This window comes from Heloderma suspectum, chromosome Z, assembly GCF_057233095.1.
Source record: "Heloderma suspectum isolate Gila_16-S chromosome Z, 16-S_ref, whole genome shotgun sequence".
NCBI classification, from domain to species: Eukaryota; Metazoa; Chordata; class Lepidosauria; order Squamata; family Helodermatidae; genus Heloderma; species Heloderma suspectum.
The window spans coordinates 10,500,516-10,525,272 of NC_139476.1; the positions used below are offsets into that span (position 1 = coordinate 10,500,516).

General features: G+C 49.0%; 1 protein-coding gene across 22 annotated transcripts; it reads left to right on the top strand.

Annotated features, from left to right (window-relative positions):
* The first annotated feature begins 414 nt into the window (after positions 1-414).
* On the top strand, positions 415-24,203 carry NCLN (nicalin). Of its 22 annotated transcripts, none has more exons than XR_014786461.1 (16): positions 1,148-1,428; positions 4,226-4,416; positions 7,164-7,308; positions 8,931-9,025; positions 9,479-9,559; positions 10,768-10,871; positions 10,992-11,080; positions 12,013-12,152; positions 13,337-13,515; positions 19,237-19,324; positions 20,122-20,160; positions 20,273-20,436; positions 21,079-21,176; positions 22,337-22,390; positions 22,855-22,933; positions 23,628-24,197. XR_014786461.1 is itself a non-coding variant. In XM_084825519.1 (15 exons), the coding sequence occupies exons 2-15, from the start codon at positions 4,297-4,299 to the stop codon at positions 23,685-23,687; spliced, it is 1,449 nt and encodes a 482-aa protein (XP_084681645.1). In that variant the 5' UTR covers positions 415-569; positions 4,226-4,296; the 3' UTR covers positions 23,688-24,198. The 22 variants fall into 22 exon arrangements, 17 of the variants coding, with proteins under 17 accessions (XP_084681645.1, XP_084681649.1, XP_084681647.1 ...); XR_014786460.1 differs by having other exon boundaries at positions 13,337-13,527; positions 23,628-24,191; XM_084825519.1 differs by lacking the exons at positions 1,148-1,428; positions 21,079-21,176 and adding an exon at positions 415-569 and having other exon boundaries at positions 13,337-13,527; positions 23,628-24,198.
* The last annotated feature ends 554 nt before the right edge of the window (positions 24,204-24,757 follow it).

Consider the following 24,757-nt stretch of genomic DNA (forward strand, 5'->3'; position numbering starts at 1 on the left):
GAGGATCTTAGGGACACAAAAGGGCAGGCCCCGTTTCCCAGCATGCCTTGCGGGCTCCTTTGTCAAGTCTCGCGCAGGCTGAGGTCACAGCCTTGTGAGTGGATATAATAAAAACAATGACATAAAATCTGATTCATGTAGGATTTTGAAAAATATAAATATAGTGTGTATGTGTGGGGGGTGGGGGAACGGTTACTAGAAGCTTCTGTTCTCTGGACCTACAAAGCTTTTTCCCGTCAGCCATTGCGAGAGCAGTAAACCAAAGAAAGCGAAGCCTTTGCGCCCTTTTCTCCTCCATCAGCCACCGCGCGCGCCGCCCCCCCCCCGCTCCAGTCTTCAAATCCCAGCACGCTTTGCGCGCGAACGCTGTGGAAGAAATAGCCGAGGAACGTGGGACGGACTCCATTTCCCATCGTGCCTTGCGAGCTCCCTTTGAGGGGAAAGAACTAGGAAGGAAAAAGCTGAGGCGGGGAGAGCTCGGTTCCATTTTCCAGCCTTCCCCGCGTGGTTGAAAGCGGCTACCTCTTGTCTTTCCATCGTACCTCGCGCGCGCCGCTTCCTTCTTTGAGGTAATAATGAGTATAACAGTCGCTGCGTTGAAAGAGCCGAGCAACGATCGGAACGGGACTCCATTTCCCAGGGTCCCTCGCGCGCGCTCTCTCAGCCAAAGCCCTCTATGGAAAGAGACGGAAAGACGTCTGAGGGGAAGGCGGGTGCCTCCATTTCCCAGCGTCCCTTGCGCGCCTGAGCGAAAGGCGCCTAGGGAATGAGGCCGGCACCCATCTGGGGAAAGGATTCCATTTCCCGGCGTGCCTCGCGTGCTCTCTGCGTGAGGGGAAAGCGTGTCTCCCATGGAGGCGCGGACTCCGTTTCCCGGCGTGCCTCGCGTGCTCTCTGTGTGAGGGGAAAGCGCGACTCCCACGGAGGCGGCGGACTCCGTTTCCCGGCACCCCTCGCGCGCGCCCTTGAGGGGAAAGCTCGACTCCGAGGGAGGCGGCTGGTGTCCGCTCCCCGGCGTGCCCTGCGCGCGACGGCCGCCATGGGCCCGTGCTGGGGCGGCCTCCAAGCCCGCTTTCCCGGCGCGCCTTGCGCGGCCCTCCTCGCGAGGCGGCGGACTCCATTTCCCGGCGTGCCTGGCGCGCGCGCTGTGGCTGAGGCGACTCTTGCGAGGCGGACCGGGCGAGCCGCTTCTGCTCCTCCTGGCCCCGCTGCCGCCGCCGCCCGCCGCCGCCGCCGCCGCCATGCTGGAGGAGGCCGGCGAGGAGGTGCTGGGCTCGGTGCTGCTGAAGGCCTCGTGCCTGCCGCTGAGCTTCCTGCTGGTGCTGCCCGCCGTCCTGCTGCTGCTCCTCGGCCCGCCGCCGGCCTCGGCCGCCCACGAGTTCACCGTCTACCGCATGCAGCAGTACGAGCTCGGCGGGCAGCCCTACGGTCAGTCCGCCCGGCGGAGCGGGGCCGCGCGTGGGGTCGCGCCTTCCGAGGGGTCGCGCCTTCCGAGGGCGCCTCCGGGGCCGGGCGCCGGGGAGGCCCCCAGCCGCGCGGCAGGAGCGGCGAAGCCCCGCGCCGCAGGGCCTCCGCGCCGAGGGCTCCCGCCGCCGCGCCGCGCCCTTGGGGCCGCGCCGCGCTCCAGGGCTGCCACGCGTCTGCTGGGGTGGTCGCTTTGGAGGGTCGGGGCCGCGGAGGGCCCCCTCCTGGGGGCCAGGCGGGCCCGCCAGGCGCGGCGGCTGGGGCGCTGAAACAGCCGGTGGGTGTTCTGCATGCGTGCGGAGCGCAAGGCCTGGGGAGCTGGGCTGGAGCGTGCTGGGGCAGGGAGGGGACACCTGCTGCTGCAGCAATAAAGAACGTGGCGCTCAGCGCCCTCGCCGGCCTGCCGCGCGCACCGCGACCTCGCCGGCCTGCCGCGCGCACCGCGACTGGCAGCCAGCCCTGACCGCGCACTGGAAGGACAGAGGTCGAAGCTGAAGCGCAGGCATTTTGGCCGCCTGCTGCGGAGAGAGAACTCGCTGGGAAAGACCCTGATGCTGGGAAAGACCGAAGGCAAAAGAAGGGGGCGGCAGAGGATGAGACAGCTGGATCGCATCCCCGATGCAATGAATATGGACTTGAGCACGCTCCGGGAGAGAGCGCAGGGCAGGAAGGCCTGGCGTGCCGTGGTCCACGGTGCCACGAAGAGTCCGGCACGACTGAACAACAATGCTGTATTGGAAAACGTTATAGCATTGCATACTGTTGTGCATGCAGTATGAAGTAGTATCGATCTCTCAAACTGTCCCCCACCTTGCAAACAGGGAGCTGGGATTCACACAGGAATATCGATATAGTTTATTTAAAATGCTATTCGTCCTATTCCAGTGGACAGGCGTAATTACTGTTTCTACAGTGTATTAGGGCTGTTGGTCAGTTGCAGAAATCTTACAGCCCAATTCTGTGTGTGTTTATTAAGAAGTAAACCTTGGTGTGACTTAACCTCCGGGTAAATCTGGATGGGATTGCAGCCTCAGTTATACTGGAGGAGTCATATATATATATATATATACACACACACACACACACACACACATATATACACAGAGCTTTGGGCACAATTGAACTCCACTTGCTCTGATGAAATCAGCTCCTATCCAACTGGCCAGGAGTATCTAGAAGCCGTCCCCCACTTGTATTCCTCACTATTCAAGACTCACTTGTCCTCCAAGAGGCAGCTTTTACAGATTGAATACTCAGATAGCCACTCAAATTTCCAAGCAGCAGCTGTAGCCTCCTGGTTCATGTATGCCCACCTCCTCTCTCTAGTGCTTCCAATCATGCACTGCGCAGACTACTTGCGGAATGCTTGCTGGGACTGCTGTAAATTGGGGCAGGTTCCCAGCAGTCTTGGAAGCCTTATTTAGCTAAGAATACTGATCTTGGAAGTGAGTGCCCAGTTTGTAGAGCTGCAGCTGCCATGTGAGGATTTACAAGGAGGATTTTGCGGAGGATGGAAGTGATTTTTGGAGATAAGGCAATGGCATGCAGGGTTTATTGTGGACTTTTGAATGGTTCCAAGTGATCTTATGAAAATTCTCTATACCTAGTCAGACCACTGGCACATCTAGCTCTGTATCGTCTAATCTGATAAACAGTAGCCCTCCAGCGTTCAGGGCATAGGTCCTTCCCAGCTCTGCTCCCTTTTAACTAGAGATGCCAGGATTCAGCCTGGAGCATTATGCATGTAAACCACATGCTCTACCACTAAGCTACCAGCACCCTTCCTGGGATGGATTGTCAAGAAGAGAATTGTGGGAAATTGTGGAGGAAACATCGCAGAAAAATTACTGCAGAATCATCAACCATATCTATACATTTGTCCCTTTTCTTATTAAGATCGTGTTCTCTAAGTTACTATCCTGCATGTATGTATTTGCTATACTACTTGCCTGTTGTGCCTGGATTGTGTCAATTACAAGCTGAAAGAAAACCAGCAACTCATCCCAATTTACAGAGGACATTCATACTCTTCACAAGTGAAAGCTGAATATCTATTTGTTAGCCTTGCTTTTCTGTAAAAATACTTAAAAATTAAATGGTGTATAAGACTCAAAGTAACACACAAAAATAAAAATGGTGTATAGGATGCACTTGGCAAAGGTAGTGAAATTATTAAAATGGTTTAAAATAAAAGTCACAAAGATAATTAAAACTGCACCCACATCACCATTAACCAAATAATAGGCAGTTAGCCAGGAAAGGCTTTCTGATATTAAAAGTGGCTTCGCTTGCTAGTGGAAGCTATGCAAAGTAGTAGCTTTAAGTCGTAACTCCTCATTGGAGAGAGTGATGGTGTCATATGGCATGGGCAAGGATTGTTGGCAATGTCTGAGGCAAGCCATACAGAGGGTGGCCCATGGCATTCCTGGGCTGTGGTTTCCACCAACATTTTTCTTATCTGGTCCCTTTTGGGAAGATAAACCTGCCCATATTGGTTAAGACCATTCGGAGCTGAGGCACGAAATATTTTTTTAAAAAATCACTGAACATTTCTTTTTGTCCCAACCCTTGCTGGCTGAGATGTTCAGAGTCAGTTATTATACAAGGTCTGACTTTTTGAATCCTAAAGGCTCAGGGAGGTGGTATACCAGTTAAGCAGTTACCAAGGTTCCTTGGGGTTAAAGTTCTCTTGTAGAACATGCCTGTGGATCCAGGGTAAACACATGACAACTCACTAGGTCTCTCTATCTGCTCTTGGCAGGCACCCGAAATGCTGTCTTAAACACAGAGGCACGCACAGTGGAGGCGGATGTGCTGAGCCGCCGCTGTGTGATGATGCGGCTGATGGACTTCTCCTACGAACAGTACCAGAAGGCTCTTCGCCAGTCAGCTGGTGCTGTGGTGATCATCCTGCCTCAGAGCATGTCATCGGTGCCTCAGGATGTCATCCGGGTAAGCATTCTTTTGAAATTAGTGGTGTGATAATGGTATGTGTACACATGTGCGCCAGCAGGGTTCTAGGCAGGAGTTTGGTATTGTGCAGATCTCCTGATCCTCTGCTGGCCTGCTTGGTTGCTCATCAGGAAATGTCCTCATGGTAGTACCCCAGATTTCGGAGGTTCAGTCTATAATGGCTTGAAATGGGGCCTTTAGTGTCATAGTGCCCACTCTCTGGAACTCCCTACCAATATAAATTAGGCAGGCACCAACCTTTCTGGTTTTTTTTGGCGCGTACAAAAACATAATTTTTTTCAACAGGCATTTCCAAGAATGTAATTTTGTCTCCTATACATCGCTCAGAAATTTCTTTTAATATAAGTGATTCATAAATTTGTTAAAATAAATATTAAATGGGGAGACCCAACTGAGCCAGGCTAGAGCAAATTGATTTCAGACTCTAGAATAGGCCCCAGGATTATTCTGTCAGGCAGAGAATTAACTGGGGTAATAAACTTTGCAAATGCAAAACTCATCAAGTTGTAGCAAGTCCAAGTTGAGTGAGAAAGAAATACTCCTTTGCATGTCCACAGAGCAAACTACCTCCAAAACATAGCGAGGGGCACCCACCCAGACACCAATATTCAGCTCTCACACACTCAGAGCTAAAGAAAGCTTTTAAAGAAAACAGTGTGAAGTGCATGTGGCCTTATCTGGATTGGGACCACAGTTGGTGGGTGGTTGTTGTTCAGTCGTTAAGTCATGTCCGACTCTTTGTGACCCCATGGACCATAGAACGCCAGGCGTTCCTGTCCTCCGCTCTCCAGGAGTGTGCTCAAGTTCATGGTGGGTGGGTGGGGTTAAAACTCCCCCGTCAGCTTCTTCCTCTGCTAAATTCTGCCCCCCTCCCGATACACAGACTAAAAGAGAGAGAGAAAACTCCATTGGCTACAATGAAGCTTTTATTTAGCCCCGAATTGAGGGTGTGGGGAGAGGCTGGGTGGGAAGATTTAATCCTTCCTACCAGTGTGTGGTGGACCTGATCCAGATGGTGCCCTGGATAGTTACACTAAAGGGGGGGGGGGGAGAAAGCAAGTTCAGTTACGTGTTTAGCCCTCACTCAGACACCAAAACCACACACAGAGATCACTCCTAAACCTCTCCCCTATTGCTTCAGCCAGCTTCAGCCTGCAGCCACCCAGCCTGTACCCAATGCCTCACTCTCCTCACCATGTACACAGCAGCACCTTTTCCTTGGTGAAGCCCCGTGACCAAGGCTTGCAGCAGCAGGAGATGAAAAGGTGGCCCTGTTCTGTTGCTTCATGCAGGCAAGCCCTGTCTCTTCCAGTTACAATCCAGATCCGATGGGCTATGGGCACCCAGCATCGACACCCATTTTCAGAATAAAATCTGGCTCCTGCACAAGCCATGACCATTTTTGGCAGTAAGACAGAACGGTCCTCCTGGATGACTGCCTGAGCTTCTCCACCAGTGTCAGTGAATGAATGAACGCAGAGCAGCTGAACACGTGCACTCAGCGCCCATGCTCAGCATTAGCCCAGGAAGCCATGGGGTTTCCAAGGCCAACTAGAAGAGGAGGACCAGCCAGGCAAGTGTGGCAGCAGATGTGCCATGCTTGCCAGTAGTTAAAAAGAAAGGTATTTTTTGTGGAGAGGGGAAGGGGGTCGGTGCCCCCCTCCCTGTCTGTACTATAGCACTACCCCTGAGAGAGAAGTGAAGCAGGGCTATTCCCGTCACCTCTGCTGACAAACCAGCTCCTTTTGGCTCCTGCTCCCTGATCTGTTTCCATCCCTGCTGGTCATTATTTTTAACTTTAAGAATTGGTACCTGCCTGCATTTTTCCCCTCCTTCCTCTCCATCCATTTTTCCTTTTTTGACTGTAAGCCTGTGGGCAGGGGTTGCCTTGTTTGTTTTTTAATTCTGTGTAAGGTGCTGTGGGAGTCTTTACAGTTGAAGAGGAGCAGGTATGGCATCTTTTAAAAAATGTACGGCATGCTGGCATACTTCGCCAATATGCCATACGGTACCTTTTTCAAACACAGCATCTTCTGTCCCTCAGTGCGAGCAAAAACAGTATCGCTGCTGCTTGCCAGCCTTGCCAGCCAAAATGAAGAGAAAAAGCAGTTCTGGGGGAGGACGTATAGCTCAGTGGCAGAGTTAATGCTTTGCTAGCAGAAAAGCCATGTTTTAATCCCAGGCATCTCTAGGTGGGAGAGATGGGAAAGACTCATGTCTGAAGCCCTGGAGAGCTCCTGCCCATTTAATAACATGTTATTATATAGCTTCCCGTTTCTAGTTTAAAACCTCTTTTAGGGAGAGGGACCATAGCTCAGCATTTGAGCACTTCTTTTGCTTGCAGAAGGGCTAAGATTCAATGCATTATTAAAAGATCTTGCCGGGGCTGGGAAAGACCTCTTCTCTGCCTGAAACCTTGGAGACCTGGTGCTAAATTTGTACCCCACTCTTTCACAAGAATTGGAGCCCAGTGCAGCTCACAATGTATAAAAAGACAGGCAGTAATTAGTTTTTGGATCAGTGGTCCGACCCAGTCGAAGGCTCCCCCGTTGTTCAGCTCCCACCAAAGCGGATGCAGAAGCATTGCCAAAGGATTGCGTTTCTGAAGTTTAACACAGGAGTGAACTTCAGGTATTCAGTAAAAGTAGGTTTGAACTCCCTGTGTGTGGTGGTGGTATTTTCAAGTCCACCTTTCTCTTAAGCTTGTCTCTACCCTACCTCCTCAGCAATTCATGGACATCGAGCCAGAAATGCTGGCCATGGAAACCATTGTGCCGGTCTACTTTGCTGAGGAGGATGAAGAGCTCCTCTCCATCTATGAGCAAACGCAGGCAGCTTCTGCATCACAAGGCTCAGCGTCAGCTGCTGAAGGTAGGCCTCCCTTAGAACACTGGTGGTACCCACAGGGACTGCCTCCTTGCACAGGAAGCTCCCTGACCATTTGAGATCATCTTCCAAGGACCTTTTCGATGGTGGCAGCTCATATTTGGAACACCCTCCCAAACAGATTGAGCACGTGCCTTCATTAGCGGCATAAGGAAGGGGATGTAGCTGAAGAACAGAGCACCTGTTCGGCTTTCCAAAGGCCCCAGGTTCAGTTCTTGGCATCTCCACTTAAAAGGATCAGGCAAGCGAGCAGGTAATGGAAAAGACCTTTCTCTGCCTGAGGCTGAAATCCTAGGGCCACTTACCTGGGACTTGCTTCTGAGTAGACACTGTTAGATCCTGGAGAGCGGCTGCCAGAGAAAACAATACTGGCCTAAACAGGCAAACAGTCTGACCTGGCATAAAGTAGTTTCCCATATTCTTGTTTGTTCCCTAAAAAGCCTTATCAGTGCCCAGTGTTTTGATGTTTAGACAGAAAAATGTCCTACAACTTCCAGCATTCCCCAGCAGCATAGCTTCTGGGAGTTGTCGGACTTTTTTCTGTCTAAAAGGTGTTTAGACAGAGAAAAGGCTTACAACTCCCAGCATGCCCCAGCTGGGGAATGCTGGGAGTTGTAGGCCTTTTCTCTGTCTAAACACACGTCGGATTGCGCCCTAAGAGGCTGTTCTCCTGGTTTATTGTTTTAGTGCTTGTTGGTTTTATTACTTGCTGTTTTACTGACTGCAGCTGCTCTATGTTTCTATAGTTGGTTCTTTTTTATTTTTTTAATTGTTTGCAGTTCTGTGGATACTTTTTGTGGAAAAACAGTTCATTAAACAAGAAGGTTGCCTACTCTAAACCTTTGTGTTGACATTCTGTTTATATTGTGTGTCTCTGTAATTATCTTTATCTTAAAGATGAAAAGGTCAAGTGTAACTGGATAGAAAATGTCATCCAAAGTACATAATGTAAAGGCTCTAATTCATGTCTGTTTTTTATATGGGAGGCAATTTGAAAAGTTTTGGATTAATAGTCTGTTCTTTCTGCACTCTTGTGCAAGTTTACTGAATGTGCAGGATGAAGACCAGGTGTTGCTAAGTACAACCTGATATGTGTATCCTCTTGGTCACGGATTATGTAGGGTGCCAAGCCTCGGTGACAGAAATGCTCCCCTACCTAGCAGTGCTACCCTTTTCCAATTCATTTCTCCCCATCTGGTCACTTGGAGGAAATTGTTTACTTCCCACCTGGTTTCCCCCCACCCTACCCCTTTAAGTATATGCCTTTAAAAATATACAGTACCAAAGACCAGAACAGCCAAATCAAACAACAGCAACAAACATAATAAATGAACATCTAGGTTAATTGAGGGAAGCTGTCTTAGGAACCAAACTGTTCTTTACAGTGATCAAAAACACTGATTTGCTGTCCATAATTCTGAGCATTCATTAGCCTAGTTAACAGGAAAATCATTAAACTAGAAAACTGGAGGAATTGCCAGCTATCTGCTGCTTGAGTTTCTTTCAAGTGATCAAACATTAACACTCGTATGTGTACAAACTGCAGGAGCCAAAAAGTGAACTGCCTGCTTTTTTTTTTTATTTTAATATCGCTGTTTTCTTCCTAGTTCTGTTGCACACTGCAACTGCCAATGGCTTCCAAATGGTGACCAGTGGGGCTCAGAGCAAAGCAGTCAGTGACTGGCTCATCACGAGTGTGGAGGTGAGTTTGAAAGCACTTCCTGGCGTAGCGTGTTTTGCAAAGGGCACGTTCTTAGGCACAGAGGTTCCGCCTTATGTAGATTTGCAAACTCGGTGAGAGCTAGAACCTGTTAGCTAGGGCTCCAGGGCTGAGGACGTGCTTGATTTTTTGAGCAGCTGAGGGTGGTGGCGTTGCAGGAGTGAAGTTCACAACCAAGGCTTTATAGGGATATAAGGGCAGAGAGAGAAGGGGCCAGGCTACAGTGGAGGTTATGCTGAATCCAGGAGTAGACAGGAAGCCAGTGTAAGGGTGTTTAGATGCTTATATACTGCTTTCCTGGGAAATTTGGAGCAATGTACAGTAGCAAAAAGACGGTTTGATGAGGGAGGGTTGTCTCGCGGCTTGCGCTGATTTGGCCTAGATGTTGCCGCAGCAGAAGTGGCCTTTGTTTAAACATTTCATCCCCCTTGCCAGGGGCGGTTGACTGGTCTGGGAGGAGAAGACCTGCCTACTATTGTAGTAGTAGCTCACTACGATTCCTTTGGAGTTGCCCCGGTGAGTATCCCACGCTAGCAAGCATCCCATGTCTTGGCATCTTCTGTACGGTGCAGGTTGGTTCACTTTCTTGTACTACACAGAACGTTATACTAAGCTGCTCCTTAAATTTGGGCACACTTTGTGTGGAGTGAGCTTTTGTGTGGAGTGAGCTTTGCTCCCAGTGGTCTGTAGTCTGATTCATATAGTTTAATGCAGAGCATGAGAAAGACTCGCATCATTAAGGCAAAAGGAAATTGCCTGAGTCAACAGTCTTCATACGTTGCGTTGTCGCTTTCTCCTCCCTGAGTTTTTCTCCTTTCCTCTTTCTTAGTTGCTTGAAGCAACCCCACCCCCTGAAAATTGTAGTGGTCCTGGTGGCGCAACTGTCTTGGGCCAGCACCCAGTCCAGGCATGGGTCCCAACCCACCAGCTGAAGACTAGTGGCCTAATCAAAGGGTGGGCAGGATGTAGATTAGACTCCGCCAATTGATCTCAGGGTGACTTGCAGCGGATTGGCAAGAGTTTGACTCCCACTGACATCACAATAGCAAGAACTAAACACTCCCGCCGCCCCGCAAATTCTATTGAAGAAAGCTTGGGGGAAAACCAGGTGTTAATCTTCTGTTTGAAAGGAATGTGGGCTCGGTTCTGGTACAGAAGTAGTCCTTAATTGTAAGTACACAAAAGCTCTCCCCACCACAGCCACCATTTTGCATTTGATGCTGGTTGGTAGACCTTGAGTTCCTTGTAAAAAAAAAATCCAAGTAGATCTGCCAAGCCTGAAGACTGCCATCTTCAGAGTCCCTTCCATTCTAGTGAACTTATACGGTCAGAGCAGTGGTCCATCCAATTACAGCTAGTCAGGTCCTTTTGGGGAAGCTCACAAACAGCACAAAAGCAGGCACCCACCCATATTGTTCGTTCTCAGCATCTGGTGTTCTCTGGCAGGCTGCCTCTGATTCTGTTCCTGCCTGTCGTGGTTGACAGCCCTCTGTTTAGTTCAAGGAATCGTTTCTTCCTTCCTTTCATAAAAGCCACAGATGTTTGTAGCTATTGCACCATTATGTAGCAGAGATTCTGACTTCCCGCTGCCTGTTCGTGTCATGTATGGGGATGACGTGGCTTGCTTTGCAGTAATCTCTTTTCCTGTCCTCCACATCTCCCTGATGGCTGGGTCCCCAAATCCATCCCCGTTACCCTTACCATTGGACTTCGTTCCCTTCCAGTGGCTCTCCCATGGTGCTGACTCCAATGGCAGCGGTGTATCTGTTCTCTTGGAACTGGCCAGGCTGTTCTCTCGCTTCTACACCTACAAACGGACCCATGCTGGGTAAGAAAGGTGTGGTGGTAAGAGGCAGTTTCTCTTCTGAGAGGCCTTTTACTGACAGTGGGTGCGCATCGATAAATCTGAGTTTAACTATCCTCTATTCCCTGCGCGCAAATAATGCAGGTATAATCTTCTGTTCTTTGCATCTGGAGGTGGCAAGTTTAATTATCAAGGGACCAAGAGGTGGCTGGAAGACAACTTGGATCACACAGGTGTGGCAGGTTTATTATATTCCCACGTATGTTCAGAGATCGTAGGGCAGGTGCTGATTTTGTTTATGGGATGACCAGGACGAAAGAAAAAGGTGTTAGGTGGGTGGTTATGAATCTGTACTGGGGGAGTGAGACTGTTTGCTCATTTGTAGATATGGGGCAGGGTAGCCATGAATAAATAGCTAGTTAATGAGCTAATGTAACTAGCCCTAGTCTTAGCTGGCAATCACACACGTTTTTCATGCTGTATAAGCAAGAGCATGCAGAGAAGGTTCCCTTTCTTGCATGCCCCATGATCCTTTGAAGTCCCCAAGACCATAATACTTGGAGTTACAACAGTTATGGTCCCAGCAGAGGCAGTATAGAAAAAGAAGTTTGGTCACAAGGTTTAGGAGGAAACAGAGATCATACAGACAACGAACGTGAGTACAGAGCAGTTAAAAAAAAAAACTGATCTCATGGCTAGTAGCTCAGATCTTAGATTTTCTGTAGTGAACATGAATGGTAGGAACTATCACCTATGGAAGTTCTAGCTAGAAATATTATTGTCCAAGGATGATATGTGGGGGGTGATAATCACAGGAAGATCAACAAATGATGCAGAAGTGTGGGAAAGCAAAAAGTGACAGACAAGAGCTGCAGTAAACTTTCTAGTGGGGGATGATCAGTTAATTCACATTGGAAATGAAAGTACAGCAAAAGGAATGTGGAGTGCACGTCAAAGACTGCATGAACGTTCTCACCTATGTAAACTTTACTTTGCGTTTACGTGGTCCTTTTAAACATTTAAAAGTTTACTATTATATCTCATCAAGTTGTATTTTATGGTTTTGTGAAGTGCCCAGAGAGCCTCGGCTATTGGGCAGTATAAAAATGTAATAAATAAAAAATAGAATAAATAATTTCATAGCCCTGGCTGTGCCTTATTTCAGATTCCAGTTTGCTGCAGGACAATGTGGCGTTTGTTCTCTGCCTGGACACTCTGGGGAGAGGGAACAGCCTTCACCTGCACGTCTCAAAGCCTCCAAAAGAGGGGACCCTGCAGCATACTTTTCTGAAGGAGCTGGAACAGGTAAGCAAGGGAAACAGTGTTTGTCAAGGTAGCAGCGGCAGCAGTTGAACTCACAAATGCAGATAAAGTAGTGTGGTTCCCTGGCGTAGCAACCTGCTCTGGCTAAAGAGCTCCGCCTTCTGGGGGAAATAAGGCAGATGGCCTTATAACCAGCAAGTTCCTTAAAGCAGTAGAAGAATGAGCAATAGCTCCACTCAGTGGCAGGTAAAGAAATAACCACAGACTGCTGTTAAGGGCACTTTAGAACTGTTAAATTGGCACTTGGGTGCCTTAGGGCAGCCATCCCAATCTGGTGTCCTCCAGATGTGTTAGGCAACAACTCCCATCATCCCCATCCATTTAAATATTCCTTTGCGCCATCATTCAATATTCCAGTGCATTGTTGTTTCCTCTATTTCTGTCTTCACACTGCAAGTTGTGTTTCGTATACAACCAAAACAGCACTACCCATGTCCAAGAGGGAGGTACCAGCAGGCTTGGGGGAACTCCAAGGTTTGCAGTAGTTTAAAAAACTCAGAACCACCCCCCCCCCCCCGAGTCCTGTGAGGACTGAGCAGCCATGGAATGCTGAGCGGCTTACGAAAATCAGAGTGGCACAAAATACTGTGTAAAAATAAAATCAAGCAACACAGCAACAGTTAAATAGAAACAACCGAGAGTCTTGTGGCACCTTAAAGATGAACAAATATATTATGACATGCACTTCAGTGGATTACAGCCCACTTCATCAAATGCTTGGTGCGCTCCCCCCTGATGAAGTGGGCTGTAGTTCACAAAAGCTTAGGCTGTAATAAATTTGTCTGTCTGTAAGGCGCTACAGACTCGCATTGTTGCCTCTCTGGAAATTAAAGCACAGTTTTAATACATCAAGATTGTTTTTTAAAAAGCCCACTTGAATAGAATTGTCTCCGCCACCCTCCTAAAACAGCAGGTGGCAAGTGAGCCGGGCATGCTTCTTTCAGGAGGCGGTTCTACATCCTGAGTGCCACAGGCAAAAGGCTCCCTCCTTGAAAAACCACCCATTTTACCTCAGATGGCACTGGGCCTCTCTAAAGGAACAAAGGTCTTAGACAGGCTCCTGTAGGCCAGGAGGTGCCAAACATAGCCCCTGTGAAACTGCTCCAGAGGAACCTGGAGATGAATTACTTAATGTCTTAACTCTTGTTTTGGTTGCGAACCCCCAGGTAGTTGCCAGCCAGTTCCCGGAGGTGAGGTTCTCCATGGTGCACAAGAAAATCAACCTGGCAGAAGACATGCTGGCCTGGGAGCACGAGCGCTTTGCGATCCGGCGCCTGCCCGCCTTCACAGTTTCCCACCTCGAGAGTCACCGAGATGGCTTGCGCAACAGCATCATGGACGTGAGGTCAGCTGCTGGGTGAGGAGGCTGCGATAAGGTGCTGGGAGTGGTGGTGGGGAGAGAGCTTTCTGCTTTTGTTCTGCTTCCACGTTCTGGCTGAGAAACACCCTTTGTTCTTGAGCATTAGAAAATGAAGCCTGAACTCTTGGACTACTCATTCTCTAACAGAGAAGCCATGCACCTTCCCAAGAACCTTGCCTGGTCTATGGCAAGGGGAATGTAAAAGGACAACTGTGACAGATCAGACCAAAGGCCCAAGCAGCCCAGCATCCTGTTTCCAACAGGGGTTGGCTAGAATGCCACTGGGACGCTTGCAAGCAGGACCATGAAGGCAGCAGTTCTTGAATAGAACTCCCCTGTTCTTGATCCAGTCCCCAGAGGTAGAGTGCTGCTGTATGTGGAGGTTTCATTTAGCCATTGATAAACCTGTCCCTAGGCTGGCCAAATGTGAAGGAGGACAGGGTTCCCACACCTTCAATTCTTGAGTACAAGAGGGAGTTTGTCATGCAAGCTATACCCACTGAAATTCCCTCTTCTGCACCAGGGGAGGGCAGATTTTAGGCTTGCAGGATCAACTTCATTTTTCACTAGAACCTGCAGGTCCACCAGCCAGAGCCAGGTGCAAACTATTGTTTCCAGCAGGCAGGCATAGAATCACAAAATGAGGTGCCTCTGAGCACATCCTCGGCTGAGGAATTTGTTTTCAGTGCCAGAACTGGAGCTTATGCACAAATCGTTTCACACACAAATCTGCTCCTACGTCTTGATTTTAGCAGCCTAACTTTGGAGTAAGGGGAGGCTTTTTGTTGTCAGTACTATTAAACCACGGGGGATCGGAAACTCTTGGCGTGATCTGCTGTAAATCGCTTGGGGAGCTACCAGTAAATCCCAGTCTACCTTCTGTCAGCCCAGCCCTGCTGTACACAACTATTAAAAGTGCAGGAGCTCTGTCCACTTCTGCATTTAGCTACCCCTACCTGCCCCCCCCCCCATTCATTTTCTAATATCTTAGCAAGAATGCAAGAGTTGCCTTGCTGGATCAGGTCCAAAGTCCTTTTAGTTCCACATGCTGTTTTCTGCTGTGGCTGGTCACATTCCTCTGGGGAACCCACAAGGAGGGTATGACACCCCTTCTGTGGTGTCTGATCACTAATATCTGGTACTTGAAAATATACTGCTTGTGTACATGGAGGTTGCATTTAGCTAATAGGCTGTTGGCAGACAAATTCACAGGATGTGGGTCTGATTTTTTTTTAAAAAAACTACACCTATGCTGATGGCAGTTGCCTCATCTTGTGACAGTGAATTTCACAAGTTCTGGCTGGGAAGGGAGGCTACATGGCTGGATGCACATTGATTTGGCAGTGCAGAGCTTGTCTTTGTCTCTCTCCTTCCCTCTCTTACTCCCCAGCAAAAGACAGAGCAGCCATGGGTGGGGTGGACACTGATGAAACATTTTGTATGAGAAGCTTGGTATTTTTCTCTTAAATTAAATTCTTCATGTGGGTGCGGTTGCATACTGATGCCTTGTCAGGTGAAAATGAATCAGTAAAGACACTGTGGGAGGGCTTTACCCCATCAAAATAACATGCAACCTGGCCTTAAATCGTAGTGTGAAGGGACTAAAGTCCTTTCTTAAAGTTATACAGATTTGAGGAGGTAAATGGAGGTGATAGAATTCTGGACTGTACCATTTAGATTGTGGGTGGGAGTTTGGGGGTCATAATGTAATCCTCCCTGCATATCATAAACTAGCATCTTGGGGAGAAAGGTTTAACTCTCCCTGATGCGCTAATTTTCGACAAGCATGCAGGTTTTAGTGCAGAAGGGCATTAAAAAATTCGGCATTCACAAATGCGACATTCACACAGATGCGCACAAGTTGTATCACCCAGAATTCTGCCTCCTCACTCCGCATAATATGTAGATTGCCTAGTTGTATTTATTTATTTATTTAATTTATTAATTGCCCATCTGGCTGGTCACCCAGCCACTCTGGGTGATGTACAGGATATAATAAAAACAGTTTAAAACAATAAAATTCTACAATAAAAACATTTTTTAAAATACCCTAACCCACCCCAAATGCCTGCCTGAACAACCATGTTTTTAATGCACGGCCGAAGCTCATTAAAGAGGGGGCATGGCGGAGTTCCCTAGGGAGGGAGTTCCACAGAGTGTGGGCCACCACAGAAAAGGCCCTCTCCCTTGTCCCCACCAGTCTAGCTGTCCTGGCTGATAGGACAGAGAGAAGACCATCCGAGGCTGATCTTGTTAAGCGGCCTGTCTGGTGTTGCTGGAGGTGCTCCTTAAGTTAGGCTGGGCTGGCACCATATAGGGTTTTAAAGGTCAAAACCAACACCTTGAATTTGGCCCGGAAAACAACTGGTACCCAGTGCAACTCCTTCAGCACTGGAGTGATGTGATCTCACCAGCGGCTGCCTTTAATCAGGCGAGTCGCCGCGTTCTGTACCAGCTGCAGCTTCCAAACCGTCTTCAAGGGTAATCCCACATAGAGCGCATTACAGTAGTCTAAATGAGAGGAGACCAGGGCATGTACTACTGATGGGAGCAGATGGTCGGGAAGGAAGGGGCGCAGCTGCCATATCAGATGGAGTTGATACAGCGCTGTCAGGCTCACAGCTGACACCTGAGCCTCCATGGACAGCTGGGAGTCCAAAATGACCCCCAGGCTGCGGACCTGGTCTTTCAAGGGTAGCTGTACCCCATTCAACACCAGGTCAGCATCCCCCAGCCTCCTCTTGTCTCCCACCAAAAGTACCTCGGTCTTGTCAGGGTTGAGCTTCAGCTTATTCCTCCCCATCCAGCCACTCACCATCTCCAGACATTTGGACAGGGATTCTACGGCCAACCTTGGTGAAGATTTGAATGACAGGTAGAGCTGTGTGTCATCCGCATATTGATGACACCGCACCTCAAACCTCCTGATGATAGCCCCTAGCATCTTCACATAGATGTTAAATAGCATGGGGGAGAGGATGGAACCCTGTGGCACCCCACAAGTGAGTGGCCACGGGTCTGAAACCTCCTCTCCCAGTGCTACCCTCTGGTACCTGCCAGAGAGGAAGGACCAGAACCACTGCAACACGGTGTCTCCAATGCCCAACCCCTCCAGGCGGTCCTGGAGGATACCGTGGTCAATGGTATCAAAAGCTGCTGAGAGGTCGAGGAGAACAAGGAAGGAGCATTCGCCCCTATCCAGAGCCCTCCTCATATCATCCACCAAGGCAACCAGTGCCGTTTCTGTCCCATGCCCAAGCCTGAAGCCCGACTGAAATGGGTCTAGATAATTGGTTTCTTCCAAGTGTGCCTTCAGCTGCATCAACATCACCCGCTCAATCACCTTGCCCCAAAATGGCAGGTTTGAGACTGGGCGAAAGTTGTTCAGAACTTGGGGATCCAACGAGGGCTTCTTTAAGAGCGGCCTTATCACTGCCTCCTTGAGGGCTGATGGCATCACTCCCTCCTCAAGGGAGGCGTTCACCACCACCCTGATCCCCTCACCCAGTCTCTCTCTGCAGCCCATAATGAGCCAAGATGGGCAAGGATCAAGTAAGCAGGTGGTCGGCCTCACAGAAGAAAGCACCTTGTCCACTTCATCAGAAGGAAGAAGCTGGAACCGATCCCACAAAACCGGTTTGCCACAGGCCGCCTCTTGCTCACTAACTGTATCCACAGCATGCGGAGTAACACTCCTAATCGATCAATTTTATCTGCAAAGTGGCTTGCCAAGGCCTCACAGTAGGCCTTAGAATACTCAAGTGGTTCCGGAGCCACAGGACTGACCAGGCTCCGGACCACTTGGAACAGCCTCTTGGGACAGCACTCTGCAGATGCGATAGAGGCAGCATAATATTCCTTTTTTGCTGCCTTCACCGCCACGTGATAGGCTGAAGATGCAGCTGTAGCCCATGTCTGATTGTCTTTGGAGCGAGACTTCTGCTACCGGCGCTCTAGCCGTCTCACCTCCTGTTTCAGGGGGAGAGGGCGTTTCGGAGCCACCCGATCTAATGCCCCAGTGATTGTGGCATTCCAGCCACCCACCAGGGTCTCGACCGAGTGGCCGTTGGCATGCTCCAGAGAATCCCCAAGCGTGTTCAGGAATCCATTAGAATCCATAAGACGCCTGGGGCGGACCATTTTAATGGGTCCTCCACCCCTGCGGCAGGGCCGCGGTGGCTTAGTGGTTAAGACACTGAACTGCAGACTGGAAGGTCGACAGGTCAGCAGTTCAAGACCCAAGTGTTGCGTGACGGAGTGAGCTCCCATCTTCAGTCCCAGCTTCTGCCAACCTAGCAGTTCGAAAGCAAGAAATTGCAAGTAGATAAATAGGTACCGCCTCGGTGGGAAAGGTAACAGCGTTCCGTGCACCTCGGTGTTCAGTCATGCCAGCCACATGACCACGGAAGCGTCTTCGGACAGTGCTGGCTCTTCGGCTTAGAAACGGGGATGAGCACCGCACCCTAGAGTTGGACACAACTGGTTGGGGACACCTTTACCTTTTTTACACCCCTGCAGAGGGGATGTGGAACCGAGAAGTCTAACGTCACCAGATAGTGATCTGACCATGACAAGGGGGTGGTGGATATACCCCCGACTTCCACATCACTCCCCGCTTCTCCGGAAACAAACACAAGGTCTAGTGCATGACCAGCTCTTTAAGAGCGGCCTTATCTCTGCCTCACGAAGTCCCGAGGTGCTCCTGTGAGGATGGCCTCTGAATGTACATTGAAATCCCCCAACACCAATAAGTTAGGGGACTGTACACGCACATCAGAGACCACCTCCAGCACCTCGGCCAGGGAGTCAGTCGTGCAGCTGGGGACAGTACATGAGCAGAATCCCCAGACTGCCCTTCGGGCCCAACCTCCAGTACATGCACTCAGCAACCTTGGTCTCCCGGAGAGGGGGTCTGGTGAAGACCAAGGACTCTCAGTAGATAACAGCCACTCCCCCTCCCCAATCCCCAGCCCTCGGCTGCTGTGCAGACGAAAATCCAGCTGGACACATGGCCGCAAGAGTTGGAGCAGTGGCCTCGGCCAGCCAGGTCTCCATAATACATGCCAGGTCTGCACCCCCATCCAGGATCATGTCATGGATGAGGGAGGTTTTCTGGGTAACAGACCTGGCATTGCAGAACAGCAAACGATGGCCAGAAGATGGAGTTGTTAAGGTGAAGTTTTGGAAGGGGGGATGCAAACATGTTGGAACCTTTGTGCTCTTGTTCAGATCTCCAAAAAAACACACCTGCCCTTTCCCTGCCATGTTTTACTTGGGTGGGTGTCCCTCCAAAAGAATATCTCCTTGTCAGCACCTGTGAAAGGAGCAGTCCCACCAGCATGGGCACCTTGTCATGTTCCCCTCAAGTGCAGTGCTGGAATGACCATGTTTTACTGAACCCTCACCAGGCTTTCCTGCAAACCCAGCTTCCTCGTCTTCGTCATGTGCGCCTTGCTTCTTTTTGCAACTTCCTTCCCACGAATACAACAGTCAGGCTGGCCAGTTTTTAAGGCCTTGGAACCAAGTGGGAACTGGCTGCCCACAGAAGCCTGTTTGACGCAGGTTCTAAATAGAAACCTAGAGGCAGCTGTTTGAACGGTGATCTCGTGGATGGTGTAGATGCCTTTGCCCCATAAAATCTCTACTCTACCTCCTCCCTCCAAAGGAAAGGTAGTTCTGACACAGCTGCTGTCTTTCCCCTTGCAGGGCACGGGTGGACCCCAAAATACTAACCCGCAACACCCGCATCGTTGTGGAGGCATTGACACGGGTAATCTACAACCTAACAGACAAGGTAAAGCTTTCCTCTACACCTGCTCTCCCCTGGCCAGTTTATGCTTGCTGCATCCGCCAGCTACAGCAAAGGCAGAGGTGGCTCTTGGCTCAAGCAGCTCATCAGCTTCTTTGGCTCCTCCCCTCCCCTCCCAGAACGGTGCTCTCTTAGGAGGTGCTCCCCCTGGCTGCAGCAGAGGGAGAGATGGGACAGCACAGCTTATTCCATCAGCTCTGCTGAGGGACCAGCTGCCTTGTGGTTCCTCTTCGCCTTGAAGCGCCCCTAGTCCAGCTGTTCATTATCATGTATACTAGCACTGCACTTGGGCGCTGAGCTGTGGTGGCTAGGTTTGCAAAAGCAGGGGAAATAATCCTCTAGGACCAAAACCCTAAAGGGGCAAATTAGAAAACCAAAACAGAACAGCCCAACAAGAATTGAATGTGCTCAGTAGCTACAGAATGCTACTGTTGAGGGGTGGGGATAGGGATAAAAATGGGGAAGGGGGCAGAGGATGGAATGGAGTATCTTGGAAAAAGGCATGGCTGGCTGGCTGGCTGGCACACTGAACAGGAGGACTGCAACATTTTGTTGCAAGTTGGACTTGTAAAGCCTATTATGTAATTTTAACTATTGATGTCTGAATGTGCTTGTTTTCCTCTTCCCTCCACATCCCCTTTTCCTTTTGGGTTGCAAAATTTCAAGCCTGCTGGGCGTGACAGTCTTGTCCTTTAATATTTGTACAGTACCTAGAAAATGCCGGGCACTTTATAAATGGGAAATCGTATTCACCGTTGTCTCTGTGTTTTCTCTTTCCCTAGGGAGTGCCTGCTGACCTTCAGATCTTCACAGAACAGATGGTAAGCATGCCTAGTAGTGGGATCTGTTGCTGTGAGGCAGGGAGGAGCAGGGGGAGGGGTTTAACCTGCAGAACAGGCCAACTGCCTCTCGGTTTTTTCCCTGCTTCTGCAGCAGATCCAGCAGGAGCAGATGGAGTCAGTGATGGACTGGCTCACCAGCCAGCCAAGGGCCGCCCAGCTGGTCGACAAAGACAGCACTTTTATCAACACTCTAGAGTATTACATGAGCCGCTACCTGAAAGATGTGAAGCAGCATCATGTGAAGGCAGACAAGCGGTAAGAGTGGGTGGAGAGGAGGTCCTTCTGGTACTGAACAGGCTACCCTTTTAGTCTTACCCCATTATGCTTCTCTTTTTCACTGTTGCCACCCCACTGTTCCCCCTAACAGACACACATATGCACATAGACAATGTTGAGTTGCCCCAGCTGGGTGGTCCATGTGGAGAAGGTGGCCCAGTAAAACATCTTTGGTAAGGACTTTAGATCAGGGTTGGGCAACCTTTTGGGGCCATGAGCACATGCGGCAATTTGAGAAACTGTCCTGGGCACCACCACAAAATGGCTGCCATGGGAGGTGAGGCAAAGGGCCAGTAACCTGTCCCAAAGACTGAGCACAAGGCAGAGGTGGGGTCTTGAGCCTCAACTCATTGAACCACTCATTTGAATCCACCATTTTCAGGATCAACAGACACCTATTTCATAGCCAAATGTGTTATTTTTGAAACATTTTTAAAAAACATTAATTTAAAAAATAATTGGGGGGTAGGGCACCTCAGTGGGCTCTAAGAAATGTGTCCAGGGGTGCACTGCCTATCCTTGCTCTAGATGGTCCTAGTATTTAGGTCTTGAACAGAATTCTCTCCTGGGTTACGTTAACCTTCCCCACCGCCTGCTTTTTGGCCTTGTATTTCCTTGCAGAGTGTGACTTGGCTTGCTTGCGCCTTCTCAACGGTGGCCCCTCATTTGTGGAAGTCCCTCCCCAGGATATGGTCGGCCCCTTCCCTGTTCATTTTCAGGCGAGCCCTTAAGACTTTTTTATTTCAAGTCTCCTTTAGCTAAATAGAATAGTCAGTCTTTCACGCTGAGGTTTTCCACCTTTTTTTGTTTATCTGGCTGGCTGGAAAGTGTATTTGATGTGGAGATGCTGGTTATGCTTGTTTTTGCACTTTAATTTTTACTCTACTCTGTTACTCGCGTTGGATTTTTAAAATTTTGAAATGTGGCCTAGAAGTATAAATTAAATCTCCAAATCTGTGGTGCAAGGCTTCCTTTGGCCACAGTATTGCTGGAAGGCTTTTTCGGAAGGCGTGTTGCTCAGCTGTGATCCCTGTATGTCTCAAGAACGTGAGCCTACTGTTTTATAGGGAGGGAGAGAAGTCACTGATCCTATGAGTGATCCTTTTAAGGAAAGGTTAGGATTCATGCATGTGGAATGGAATTATGTAGCGCAATTCCTGACAGCAGCATAAGATGGAATTGCCAAGGTGTACTTGCCATTTAAAATGATGACATTGAAGTTTTTATGGGGCTGTAGCTCAGTGGTAAACCACGTGCTGAAGATCCCACATTCCGGCCCCAGCAACTCCAGCTTGAAGGATCTTGGCAGAGCGGGGAAGGAGTCCGCCTGAGCCACTGGAGAGCTGCTGCTAGTCAGGGTAGACAGGTCTAAATGGGTTTGGTACAAAGCAGCTTTTTATCATTCCTTGGGGAACCTTTATATAGCTCAGCGGTAGGGACATGCGTTTTATGTATAAGATCCCGGGTTCAGCCACCAGTATCTCCTGTTAAAAGGGGCAGATAGAAGATGATGGGAAAGACCTTTTCTGCTTGAGAGTCACTGCCAGGGTGACGCAGTGCTGGGCTAGATGGACCAGTGGTTTGACTCGGTAGCGCTGTAGAGCAGGTACTTTGCACGCGGAAGGCCCCACGTTTGATCTGGGGTTCATCTCCATTCAAAAGGATCTCAAGTAGAAAGGCTAGGAAAGACCTTCATCTATTTTGACAGCAGCTCTTTAAGGTCTCAGTTGGAATAGATGGTTCTAGGTCAGATGGGCCAATGGTCTGACGAGGTATAAGGCAGCCTCATACTCTTATGTTGTCCCTCTAAAAAGCACAGCTATAATTAAACATTAAATTCTTCCATTTCCCCCCCTCTTCCCTTAAAAAAAAATTACAGGGATCCTGAGTTTGTTTTCTATGACCAGCTGAAGCAAGTAATGAATGCCTATAGGTAAGTACAAATGACCTTATTTTGTGGTCTGTCTTCTCCTATTGATACTACGGGGGTGAATGTTCCAGGGGGCTGTGCTTGGCGGGTGAGGAGAAGAGCTATTAATGTCATCCTGTTGACATAGGAAAGACTATGGAAACGCTTCTTATAAGCTCTCCTCAGGCACAAAATCTGGAGGTAAAAACTGGGAATTAGATTGTTGTTTTTCTAGAAGAAAAATGACCCCCCCCCCCCTTTGATGGATGAGGGGACACTGGGAAGAGCTCGAATAGGCTTTTCTAAGTAGCACTCACACAAACAAATGGCTTGAGGCAGAGTGAAACATCTTTCTCTTGAAAGGGTGGGTTGGTATTCCTGTTCCTTTTTCACTTTTAATAATCCTCTCAGTGGAAGTATGACGTCGTGCACGTGTTAGGCTTCAAGTAACTGTGTGCACACGCGCGAACATGGTGTTTGTTTTTCAGGGTCAAGCCAGCCATCTTCGATCTCCTCTTGGCGCTGTGCATAGCAGCGTATCTTGGAGTGGCCTACGTCGCTGTCCAAGTGAGTGCAACAGATGGTGGCTTGTTCCAGCTCCCTTTTTAAAGAAATCCCTCTTCACAAGTGCAGGCAGCGCTTTGCAAAATGAGGCACCAAAATGGCTTCCTGCTTTCCCCCAACGTGTTTTGCGCTTTCACGGTGTCTCTTAAAACGCTTCTTTTGCTGTATTGTGAGAGTTCGATCCCAGCCTCTAGCAGCCATTTTCAGGACTGAGGCTGTCTGGTAGGCTTTTTAAAATTAGATTAACGAATGTGCACGTAGCCAATTAAAAATGTCCAGTCCTCATGTCTACAGAGAAATGGTTGAAAACCGAACAACTGAAACAGCTCTGTACAAAAAACTTGCAGATTTTAAAAATCTGAAGCTTGATTTATTTCAAAACTTTTTTTTGCCTCCTAAAATTTCTGGTCAGTACCAAGAACCCAAAGAGTAGTAAGCAGTGCAAATCCTATCCATGTCTCCTCAGAAGGAGAGCCTTGCACTACCTCCAGACTGACACATTTTATTGTGACAAACTTATGTGCCTACAATAAATACATTATTCTTTAACATGCCACAGGTTTTTGCTGCTACAGACTTGAACACCCCCCTCCCAAAAAACCTTTCAGCCCCCCTCCCCTGCTTTGGCTTTACTCTAATTCAGCTTTAACTCGCGCATCCATTCACTATCTCACTACTTATGCTCTTTTTTTTTTAGCACTTCAGTCTCCTTTACAAGCTGGTGCAGAGGTTATCCCTGAAATCCAAGCAGCAATGAATGGACAAAGCAATGCTGTCAAAGGCAGCCCTTCAGGACCACCTCTTCTTCTTGCATCAGATGCTACTGCTGCTCGTTTCCCTGTTCTCTTTGACTACACTGGAACACGGAGCAAAAGTTGGGATGAAAAACACTCTTCAACTCCCTTGCATTTTTGCAAACCTGCATTTCTCCCCTCTTCCATCCCTTCCCTGGGATAGGACTGCAAATGTACACCACGCCTTCCACAATAATCTGATATTGGGGTGGCTATTCCCCCCCCCCCCCGGTCCCGGGAAATCATCCTCCGAACAAAGACGTTTCCATAAATTCAAAGCTGCTATACAAGAAGCAAGTGACACGTGCCATAGTTCTGAGCTTTGGGGGCAGAAACCTTGGGGGACTTGGCACATGGGGCCTGCCTGTCAAATGGAGAACTTGAAGTGTGGGTTGGTTTGTATTTTGATTTTGTTTGTTTTTTTAAAATGTGCACATGTAAATTAAAGAGAACTACTTAAGAGGTTTATTTCTGAACATACTTGGCTTTGATTTCACAGCATCTGACTCAAGTGAGTGCCAGCTAGAATGTTTAAGGTCTTTGCCCCATGGATGAGGAAGTTAAGTTCTGCCTGTTCCTCTGTGGGCACCTTCAAGAAGAGTTGCTCAATGGATTTTCTTCTATTTCTAGCTTATCTCGTCCTGTACTCAAGGTAGCTGAACCGTTGTGAAGATGAGCGGAGCCAAAAGTTCTGTGCAGGACTTTTATTTGGAAAATTTTAGGGACAAATTTTAGGAGGGCTTACGGGGACAGTGACTGATCTCGCCCCACCCCCCTTTAAACATAGTTTGTCCAAGCAGCAACAGACCTCCTCTTGACGGCTCAGTAGGCCTCCATATCCCCCTACAATGCCTCTGGAACAATGCTACATCATGATGTAATGTCATTTCTAGTAAAGCATTGTGGGGGAATATGGTGGCCCCCTAGGTTGCCATCCCGTGTGGTAGCAACCACCCCATTAAAAGAATTTTTAAAAAAAATACCCAAAGGAGTGTGGGAGGGGGCAGGAAATTAAGGAACACTTGAGCTTCCT